The following is an 11879-nucleotide window of genomic DNA, read 5'->3' on the forward strand; positions in this document are numbered from 1 at the left end:
ACCCATGGTTGTCAAATATCACAGAAGCCAGGCACTTTTTAGTGTAGGTGGACACATTAAAAGCTTATTGAGCTGAGGAAAAGGAGTCAATTCTTAGAGAGGATGCAAAGGGAAGACTAGAGTAGGGGAAACTAATGTATTTTGTTTTATATTGTTATCACTACATTAAAGTTGTTTAAATGTTTCTGAATTTGAGTTTTGCTTAAATTTGAGTTCCACAGAAGTGGACTGTTTCCACCTGCTTTCTAGACCAGTAACTAAATTGTGCAAATTTCAGCAGAAACATCAATAAAGAATTCATAGTTTTAATGAAACATCAGTTCTTCTTCGAGTGATTGCTCATATCAATTCCAGTTAGGTGTGTGCGCACGTCACATGCACGGATGTCAGAAACTTTTTCCCAGGAGCTACCCGTCGGGCCGGCTGTGGAGCCCCCTGGAGTGGCACCAGTATGGCGTTCTATATAAGACCCTGCCGGCCCTACCCCACTTCAGTTCCTTCTTACCGCCCATGACGGTTGTTGGAACAATGGTCTGTTGTAACTCAACTGCTCCACTAATCCCTACCTTTCTCTTAGTAGTTACCTTTGTTAGTTAATTGTTGATAGTTATCTTAACGTTAAGCGTTACTGTAGTGTTAAGTATAGTTCAGTAGTTGAGGGCAGTTCCGCCTTTCAACAGCTGCCCTGCGGGGCTCTGGGGCATGCCGTCCCAGGGCTTCAAACCCTGCAGTTCTTCAAACAAGCCCATGCCCATGGGCGACCCCCATGACTCCTGCCTTCAGTGTCTGGGGGAGGGCCATCAGGCCGACAAGTGCAAAATCTGCAAGGCGTTAAAGCCCCGAACAACAGCTCCTCATGGAGTCCGCATTGTGTCCCTCTCAAGACGCGGGACTGAGCACGTCGGTGTGCAGTGCTCCCCCAGCAGTACCGGCCACGGCACCACAGAAGATCCTGCACCCACCTCGGGACCGACAATCTCCCGGGCCCCAGAGACGCCCACCCCAGCACCGTTCCCGTTCCCCAGTTGCTCGAAAGGAGCAAGCCTTGGGAGGACACTCTGTTAAGCCTGAAGCGGTCGCTCCGGCCAAACCGAGCAAGCTTCGGACCAGGCCTCTAAGCCTGACAAGGCCACTAGGCCCTTGTCTGTTCATGCCAGCACTGCACAAGTGGAAGAGGTTACATTGCCTTCCACTCCAGATACCTTTGAGGCCGCCGGAGGGCTCATCGAAATGACAGCGCTGGTGTCCCCGATCCAAGCACCGGCTCTGGCCCGAGTCCTGGTATTGTCCAAGGGTAAACCTGCAATATTAGGACTGTCAGCCCTCAGACCAGCATCTCCACACTGCGTCTTTCAGAGTCCCGGCACCGCTCCAAGTACCGGTCTGACTCACAGCAGCAGTTAGACTCGCGGTGCTGGTCCCGCAGCCACGATTCTCAAAGTCATTCACGCTCGAGGTCACTGTCTACTGCTGGAACATGATCTCGCTCAAGGTCCAAGTCACGTTCAGCAGCCTCGCGGCACCGTTCGGACCAACACCATTCGGAGCGCCGATCCCCACGCCGGTTGTTGCCACGGCACTGGCCCGCAACTTGTTGCCGATCTTCTTTGCGGCGCTGTTCTCCCTCACGGCACTAGTCACCGGAGCGGTACCGCTCTCCATTGCGGCACCGTTTGTCAACATGCCATCGGTCACAGTCACAATCAGCTCTACCATGCCAATCTCCATATGACCCTTGTCTGTACCCCCTCTGCTCCATTTGCGCACCACTCCTCCTTGGCTGTCACAATCCCAATCCCCTTCCAGCAGATTGGGGAGAGCTTCAGGGGTTTCGAACATTCCCCAGTCAGGCCTGAGAAGCCTCAGTCATGACCCCCCGGTGCCCAGTGGCATTTTGGACCCCCGGGCATATCATCAGGCCCAGGGCGTCCCCTGATTGCCCATCTGACGTCACTGTCAGACAGCTGGTCTCCTGAGGCGACCCTCAGACACCCCCTTCCAGACCTGGAACAACCCGCGGAGTCGGCACCCATGGTAGGGGCTACCCCAGGTGCCCAGGAAAAGCTACCCATAGCTGACCAAGGGGCCACCTCCGACCTGGCTCTCCCGGTGGAGTCATCTTGGTCCTCCCCTGATGAGGCTGTGGCTGGCACATCCACATCTGGTCCACCTCCGATGGACTTTAGAGTCCTACAAGAACTGCTTAGGCGTGTAGCCCTAAATATGAACCTTCCATTCCCTCCCACCTTCCCCTGTGTCGGAGTAGCCAGCAAGAAGGAACTGAAGTGGGGTCAGGCAGGCAGGGTCTTATATAGAACACCATATCGCCGCCACTACAGGGGGCTCCCCAGCCGGCCCAACAGGTAGCTGCTAGAGAAAAAGTTTCCGATATCCGTGCACATGGCTCACGCACACCTAACTGGAATAGATATGAGCAACACATCTCGAAGAAGAACAGTTACAGAAAGGTAAGTAACTGGTTTTTTTTGGTTACCACTTGTTTTTTGTTAAGCTTTTATATGTGAAGCAGTTATGGATATAGAGAGTACAGTAATTGTACCAGTTTGTCATTCACCTCTTATGTGAATGTAGGTGAACATCTCATCATATCTGAAACTACATATATATTATTAAGCAAGCAGGACTCTTGCTCATTGTTTGGTTTTGCAACTTGGGTTTTCACAGTACTTACAACTGCAGGGCCAAGTGCCCGGTTATTATGTTGGATCTTTTAAAATTCTGGACATGTTATTTGCCTGTTTTCCAATAAAAGTGTAACATAAATGAGCACATACAGACTGTGTTCACAAACTCATGATTTCAATTAAATGAGGAAATGGGGGTAAAACTAGATACTTACTAGCAATAGAACTGAAGGTATGCTTGTTTGGAAGGGTAGGCAAATTAGTTTATTTTCCTCAATTATGATTCATTTGATATATAGTATTTAGAAATGCATATTTCATGCTAATATTTAGCCTTACTTGTGGTAGTTCACTGGGGCAGACGGGGAGAAAAGTGCATGTTCTGTTCAGTAGTGTTGTTAGATACTGCAAGGTGGAATGGATATATGTGGACCTAACTATATATATTTTGCAGGTGTTACTGCTGAAATGCAAAATTTGGTACAGCGCCGAATTTATCCTTTCCTACTCATGGTAGTGGTTTTGATGGGGATCCTGTCCTTCCAAGTCCGCCAGTTCAAGCGCCTTTATGAACATATTAAAAATGACAAGTAAGTACAGATCACCTGCCCTGTAGGTGGAAATTTTTCTTAAATTGTGACAAGTGAGATCAGACCTCTTTTGTGTTCAGAAATGATGTAACGCCATGCACCATTTCATTGCTGTGTCACGTGATGGAAATGGGCACATTCTTCATGCACATCCTTGGCACCAATCATATATAATTAGAAAGCATATTTGCTTTAACATATTTGAACAAATGATATTTGCTGTGTACTGATTTTTCTCAATGTGACGTGTTGGAAAAGTACTGGGGAATTAAATATTTAGCTGAAAAATCTCAATATGTGTAAGTCCCTAATAAAAGTGCAAGATTCCTTCACAATAAAGTACCTCAATAAAATATTATTACTAAGAGACTGGATGGCTAAAGAAACTTGCCGTGGATTTCCTGTTACCAGTTCAAATACGGCCTCCGCTGGTATTTGGTAGCAATGAAAAGTCATTAAAATGTAACAGCTCTGGATGATTTTGTTTCATGAGAACAGCCATACTGGGTGAAACCAGCTGTCCATCAAGACCAGTATCCTGTCTTCTGATATGGCCAGTGCCAAGTGCTTCAGAGGGAATGATCAGAACAAGGCAATTCCAAATGATCCATCTCCTGTCATTCAGTCCCAGCTTCTGGCAGTTGGAGGGTTACGGGCACCTAGAGTGCTTGGGGGGTTTCCCTAGTAGATGTATGTGCTTTAGAAAACTAAACCTGAATGGCTCTTTTATTGACATCATCACTAGAGAAAACAAAGACTGGAGAAGTGAAATGAATGAGCAAACATCTCACTACTAGATGTGGCCCTTGCAGCACTGTGGAGAGGCATAGTGGTAGCACAGCATGGGAAAGTACAGCCTGTGCTGCAGTTGCACTGTGAATAAGCAGATTGTTTTACCCTACAAAGTTTTCAATTTGATACTACTCCACTTTATTAAAAATTTAGCTGCTGTTCTGTACTTAATTGAAGAGCAATACACATATCCTCTCTGTAAGTAACCATATTTTACAACAAATCATCCTTGTAGAAAAGGGAAACTTACACAATCAGATTTTGAAGTAATTTACAAATAAAGCATATGCATGCAAGATAGTTCTTTAAACTTAACCTTGTTGAATTAAATCATTGATATAGCACAGAACTTCAACAGGGAATGTGGCTTATGCTTTTTATATGAAGTGCACATGACAAAAGGTGACAGTTGGAAAAAGGAACATGAGAAAAGGCTGAGGAAGAGAATGATAGATTGGTTCCTGAAGGAAGTGGGTTCTCAGGAAGAATTAGTAGAAAGAGGGGGCTTCTGATCATGGGGATTAATGTTAAAAAAGACATGAAACTGAGTGCAAAAGGCAAAAAGCAGTAATGTGACAGGATTAAGAAGAATGTAAGGAGCGATTTGGCAAGGAGGCAGTGGTAGAAGGAAATTACATTGTGCCAGCGTGGCTTTACTGTGCTGATGGTAGAAGCTCTCTGATCTGTGTAGCACCGTCACTGAAGCACTACAACGACACAGCTACGTGCCAACTGATGCAGCGTTTTAAGTGTAGACCTGCCGTCAGGCGGTTGTTGTGAAGAAGAATTTGAAAATGTAACCCATCTACAAAGGATAGAAATATTTCTTTAAAATAAAAACTGAGATTCAGTGGTAATCAGGACTTGGGTCCCTAGACACAGACCAGTAATGCCTGTGTTTAATCCTGCCCTGCCAAGAAGATGCGAACTAAGAGCTTGTTTTTAAGTAAAAGGATGGAAGGAAGCCAGTGAGGAGGTTCAAGTGTGGAGTAACAAACTTGACTAGAATGACAGGGGGAGGCTACATTAGTAGTAGTGCTTTCAATACACTGGACATTAGAGGGGTGAGAAAAGTGCATTCATGACATTTTACCATTTTGTTGAATGATGACTGTTTATCTTTAAAATCGCAGGTACCTTGTTGGGCAACGACTTGTGAATTATGAGCGAAAATCTGGTAAACAAAGCACATCAACACCGCCACCTCAGTCTTCACAAGAATAGAATGGTCACATTAAACACTCAGCCTTTTCTTTGCCTTTACATGTCCTTTTTCACAGACTTTTCTTCAATCTTTGGATATCCTTCCCAATGATCTTCTCAGCAGTGTTTTTATTTTTTGCTTCTCTTTGTAGCAGTCAGATAGCAGTTAAGGTTTTGCTCCTTTACCTGCATATTCTGATGTTATCAGTGCTGTCTGAGGTCTGTAAATGTGTAAATAGAAGTATCCTGATACCTAAAACCTTGGATTAAAAAGAATGTGCATTGTACATCTTTAAAAAAGTATATTAATTTATTAAATCTAGTTGTCACTTTATTTTGGACTGCTGTTCTGTTGACAAACAATGTGCCACAAAGCAATGGTGCAAAGAGGCAAGCATTTTTATAAAAATTGGAGCATATTTTATGGTGTTCATGACAGTCTTATTACAGTAATATTAATATGATTTTCTTGGGCTGGAAGGCCACACTGGGAATATAAAAAGGAAATAACCACCCTTCCAGTCAGCAGTGAAGTAAGTGGCTGTGGTAAGAACACAATGAACTATGTACCTTACTGTCAGTCTTTTTTATTGTTTTGTATAACACCAAAGCTGTTGTACATTTTCTATTGCCTGATTATTTTTTTCATGTGTCTGGGTTTGTAATATTGTACAGTTACTGGTAGGTCAAGAAAAATATTTCCTTATTTAGACAGTACTTGTAAGGGCTCAGCAACATTAATTCTTTAGCACTGGAAATCAGGATTTCATGATTCTAAGCACTAAATCAAAATTCAGTAGCGCTAAATGGTGGGAGCACTTAAACCTGCCAATTGAGAGGTATGTAAGAGTACAGTTCTAATTATCAACCAATATTTCCTTGATATCTCTACAGCTCTGCATTTTAAATGGCTACAGTAAATTTTCCTGGTGTTATATTTACTCAGGAGAAGCTTAGCTGATATGTTTGCACAGGACCATAGTGTAAGAAACATGCTGTGAAATGCTCTTTCACTGAAGACCTTGGAAAAACTTTTTTTCTTACAACCAAAGCTGCAAATTATACTATAAACTTCATATTAGATCACATAAAAATAAAACAAATCTTTACCTTTTCATTTGTATGGGAGTAACACTAGAAACTTTCAGTGAACATGTACAGAATGTTCCCTGTGGTAAAAGAAATCCACATAGTATTAAACAGAGTTAAAGAAAAATGAACTAATTTCTTTGCAAGGATACAGCCAAACAAGAGCCACCAAAATCAAGTTCAGCGATTTCTGATATTTTTATATTTAGATAGAATTTTTTTCAGTGGTGATAATGATTTTTTACGTAGATGTCTTTTAAAGAAAAATACAGAACAATAATACAAAGCTTTAAGTAGAGTTAAATCATGTGCTTAGATGCAGTTATCCATTTCTGGACTATGAGGAAAAAAAATGTGTGGAGATTTATTGTAGTAATCAGAAAATTAAAGGAACATACTTAAATTATTACTCAGCATTCTCCCTGAGCATTGCATACTTAATTATATGTATATAAAATATAATACATGGGACATATATAAGGTACTGCATCTCTGCCTCTGATTTGACAGTGAAGTTTGAGAGCTGTATTGGTCCAGGATTTTTTTAAACCGAATTAATATCTTGGTATTAGGAGCCTAGATTCCTTGACAGTGGACACATGCCAAATGCATCTGTGTTAAGCAGTAGGGGGATTGGGCTATTGCTACCAAGAGGCCAACAACTGGTATTTTACATTACCTTATTCTAGTCATTTTGAACTATAATATGTGAGCATTTCGGAGTGATTCTTAGATAATGTCCAGTAAAATGAAGTAATGGAAAGATGGCCAAAACATTTTCCCTGTCCATGTCAATTTAAAGTTAAATTGAGTATTCACATCCCAAATATTTTTGACATGGAAATGTTTTACGCTTGAATATTTATAGTGGTGTACTTTCTGTAAGATAAATATTTTTCAAAAAAATGAAATTTACTGGTAACGCTTTGAGTTCCACCAAGATCTGATCCTGGACATAGCCTTTGGTAAACAATTCCAAACAGTCTTACCACTCACATATTGCCGGCACTGCTGTGCTTCTTCATGTAGCATTTTCAGTAGTGCACTCTTGTAATTTGTGTTTTTTATCCAGATAAACTGGTCTTCAAGAAATATTAAAGTTTATTAAGAAAAAGCCTTTGTGCTTTGTTTCTTATTACTGTTTGTTTTTAAAAATCATAATATAAACCAAACCTGCATTGGGTCAGTTAGGTAAACTTGTTAAACATTTTGCACTAAAGATAGATCTAAGATTACATGAGTTGTGTTTGCTTTTCTTAATAAAAATAAGTTGCATTATTTTATAGCTGTTTAAGGGAGGTGAAGTTTGTTGATGTATATTGCTGCTTTAGACTTCCAAAAGTCTTTTTATCTCAAGATATTCTTTTATTCTGAGAATATTTTACACATTTGTTCCACACAACTTTCACTGTCTTTGCTAAGACACACACAGTTGAGAAGAAAATATAAAGCAGCTTTTGTTTTAAGGCTTAATACTTCAGTTAATAATACTCTGAATCATTGTCCTCTGTGATAGAGATTGAACAATAAAGGCTTTATTATGGCAGTTAATTCTTCACTGTTGTAAGAGGGCTGAGAGACACTGCACTAGTGGCATCTGTGTCTGAAGCAAAATATCTCTAGGAATGCTGAGGTAGCACATAGTGCAGTGGACACTGCTATGCTCTTTGGAAAAGTGCAGTGTGCACTTCCTGTGCCAATAAGTGCTTTAGTCTGAGGACTGGTGTGGAAGGGCTGAAGCCATTGCCCCACTCAATCAATCAACTCCCTTTTTGTGTTTGCCATCACTACTGGTGGCATTAGATATTTCAGGTCTGTGCACCGAGGGATTGTGAGGATGGAATTATAGACACCCTTGCACAGCAAACAGGGCTAATCACAGCCTGAAAGTTTTAATCAAAGGGGGGTTATTTTTCTGCAACTAAGTTTGCTAATTGTTTCCTGCTGAGGAATTGACTTAATCAGTTGATCCTATTTACTTTAATTTTAACTATGTAAGTAGTAAAAATTTATATTACTTAAAATTAAACATATTAAGTACAAGTTAAAGGGAAACTGTATTGTAATAAAATATTACCAGTGCCCTTAAAGAGAGTAAATTGTTAGTTAAAATTTTGCATCTCTCTGCTAGCCCCCCTTTACATCAAACAAACTGCTTATCTTCACTTTCAATGCCTTTTAGAGTATGTATGTCTATGCTGCATTTAAAAACCTGCTGACTTGGGCTCGCAGGGCTCAGCCTAAGGAACTGTTTAATTGCACTGTAGACATCTGGGTTTGGGCTGCAGCCTGGGCTATAGGACCCTACAAGGTGGGAGGGTCCCAGAGCTCAAGCTGCAGCCCAAGCCAGAATATCTGCACAGCAGTTAGCAGCCCTGCAGGCCAAGTCATCTGGCACAGGCCAGCCATAGATGTCTAACTGCAGTGTAGACATACCTCTACAGCCTGTCCCCACCCTACCTATTGTGTCTCATTTCACTGTTGAAATGTTGACTCCCATCTCTGATCAGCCAATAAGGCCAAATTCCATTGCCCACTTAACGTTTTCAAACAAGCACCCTTGTACTTTCTCCCATGCTGCCATGCACATTTGGGAGATGCTCCATGTAAACATGCACAAAGCTATCTCATAATCCTCCTTAAAATCCCTCCTGAAAATTCTGCTTTGTCGTGATGCCTACAAAACATTTAACAACTTGGTGCACTGAGCCCATTGCCTAACATGCTGATCAATACTGTCTTATTGTTTCCTTGTATGCCCTGTCTGTATGCGTCTGTTGTCTTTTATCTTCTACTTAGCTTCTAAGCTCTTTGGGCAGGAGCCATCTTTGTTCTCTGTACAGTGTCTAACACAGTGGGGTCCTGGTCCATGATTAGGGCCTGTAGGCCCTACAATAATATGAATAATAAATGTATGTGTGTGTGTGTGTGTGTGTATATATATATATATATGTGTGTGTGTGTGTATATATTTTTATATATATATATTTATTTATATATACATATTTATATATACACACACATCTATCTATATATGTATATGTGTGTGTGTGTGTATATATATATATTTGTTTTAGTCTTGAGATATATTTTCTAATCTACATTATCAGTCTATCTAGGTGCCTGCCTGTTTGATTTTTTTTATATATATATAAAAAAAATCAAACAGGCAGGCACCTAGATAGACTGATAATGTAGATTAGAAAATATATCTCAAGACTAAAACAAATGGGGAAACTGGAGCTTTTTCAAAGCTGGAAGGTAAGTTTGATTTCATTTTTTTAAATTATTTAACTTTACAGTACTTGTTAAATTCTTACATCTTACATTTTCAAGTGTTTTGGTAAATTCTGACATCTGATTCATTCTAACGTGGAGATACATTTTCTGTCTGAACTTACTAAGGAGTCTAGTCATATACTGAGAAATGATTTAGTGTGAAAGGAGGGTCACTGAAATAGTGACAGGTATTTCTATCAAGTGAGGTAATTCTGGAATAAAGTGATTTTTATTTTGGGAGTAGAATTCACTTGGAGCTCTTCCACAATAGCTGTGTCAGTTAACTTCCCCATGTACACAAGATATAAATGCTGTTTTCACCCCTCTGCTGAACTATAGCAAATGTCAAGACCTTGCAATTTGATTTCCTGTTGGAAGAGAAATCAGTGAGATGGACTCCATACTTATTTTAGGGTATGTCTATGCTAGAAATGTAAGTTGACCTAAGATAGGTAATTACTGCAGTGGTGCATATCTGCACTACTCTGGTTGGGTTGCTAGTGAACGTCCTCACCAAGAGCGCTTCCACCGACCTAAGAAGGGCAATGTGGGGAGCTGAGAGCTGAAGCCCAGAGGCCCTTCCCTCTCCTCCCCTCCCCATTTCCTGTTGGGAGGAGGGGAAGCCATCTGGGCTTCTCTCCTCCCCATTCCCCGCTGGGAGCTGAGGGAAGCCATCTGGTGTTTCTGGCCCCCCAGGAACGGGGTCGGCTGCCTGGCTCCTGCTGTGAAATTGACGAGAGCCAACAGCCCATGTAAGGGAGGCAGTGTCTTGTGGAGGTGGAGTTATGTCTGTGTAGTAGAGCACTTACACAGGCAGGAAGAAAGCTGTAGTGTAAACATTGACATAATTAGGTTGGCATAAGGCAGTTTGTCAACCTGTGTAATGTAGACCAGCCCTTAGTTACAGTAGTTTTATTTATGCTGTGGCCACTTCTGTTCACAAACTGGTGTACAAACAGCATTAACCAAATTCTCTCTTTCTAGACCTTAGCAAATGCCCAGTTACCATGGAGCAACTCTGCTGTAAGAATTTATTCAAATTAGAGGGACAAGGCAGACAGCAAACTTCCCTGCTACTTGCAACAGTTTCCCCTAACCCTGCCTCCCCCACTCCCCCGACCCCCCAAAAAAAGACCACCAAAAGCATTTTGGTTTTGGTATAAATATCTACTCTAGGGCTTTTGCTGGCATAGAAATATCATAAATCACATCCATAACTGCCAGTATTCCCAGAAGTTTCTAGTCTAGACCTGGCCTTACTCTGGTTTAGAGAATGGTTTGGCTTCATTTTTCAGAGGGGTTAGCTTAGTCCCCTTTTAAAGCAAAACAAGCTTGACTGAAAAAAGCCATTCCAACTGGAGTAAGTGTCCATAGAGGAAGTTTTACCAATGTATAACTCTAGCCATTTAAATTCACCGTACCTTCTACTGGTATAATTTCCCTGTTTAGAATCTGAGGCCTTGTCTGACTTCCAGCACTACAGTGGTTCGCCTCCTAGTTGCTCATGCCCTTTCCTGGTCTCCACCCCTTCCTTTTGTTAAACTCTTAATCATTTTCTTATCAGTTGTGTGCTTTTGCTTAGTAGTTTACCCAATATAACTGTATCCTTTATAAATGCCTGTCAATACTCATCCTAGTGCTGCACTCTCTGGGGTCATGTCTACAATACAAACTTTGGTCAACACAAGTTACATCAACATAAAGCCACTGCAGTCATCGCTCGTGTGTGTGCATACTTGACTGCTTATGTTGGCGCTACATGTACTCACCAGATGTGTGTGTATTGATGCAGTGTAGGTATCTGTGTGCTACTCACCACCATCTGGAACAATATTTTTTGGGAAATTTTTGCAATTCATGGTGAAGCCCAGATGAGTCATGCAAGCGTGACTGGAAACAAGGGGTCAAGTTCTGTCATGCAACTTTCTCCATCCCACAGCCACCACTTCCTACAGGCCCAGGAGATCCACTACCTCCTATCTACTCCAGCCGAGAGCAATGCTGGTGTTTGTAGCAGATACGGTTAACTGAGCAGTTTCACACCAGGGAGAGCTGAGTGGTGAGAAAAAGGAAATCCAAAGGTAACTGAGGAGGGTGACCAAATCACAAGAGTAAAATATCAAGACACGGGCAGGTGAGGGGAGCAGCCACAGCCCTGATCAGCACCATAAGAGAGGGGGGCACACAGCCTTAGGAAGCTGCGAGGGGGGCAAATGGCCCCTACTGCGGCCCCTACTGCAAGCCACAGGGCAGAAGTGCATGATCCCAGTTCCAGCCCTGG

The 11879-nt window shown here is 41.9% G+C and overlaps 1 protein-coding gene across 3 annotated transcripts in view; it reads left to right on the top strand.

The window, feature by feature from the left end:
- The window catches only part of MARCHF6 (membrane associated ring-CH-type finger 6), a 124960-nt gene extending 118235 nt beyond the window's left edge, over nt 1-6725 (top strand). For all 3 annotated transcript variants that reach the window (XM_030551703.1, XM_030551702.1, XM_030551704.1), the window contains 2 exons: nt 3100-3235; nt 5161-6725. In XM_030551703.1, coding sequence (XP_030407563.1) covers nt 3100-3235; nt 5161-5251 — 227 coding nt within the window. In that variant the 3' untranslated portion in view covers nt 5252-6725. The remainder of the gene's footprint in view (nt 1-3099; nt 3236-5160) is intronic.
- Nucleotides 6726-11879: the final 5154 nt, after the last annotated feature.

This window comes from Gopherus evgoodei, chromosome 2 (genome assembly GCF_007399415.2).
Source record: "Gopherus evgoodei ecotype Sinaloan lineage chromosome 2, rGopEvg1_v1.p, whole genome shotgun sequence".
NCBI classification, from domain to species: Eukaryota; Metazoa; Chordata; order Testudines; family Testudinidae; genus Gopherus; species Gopherus evgoodei.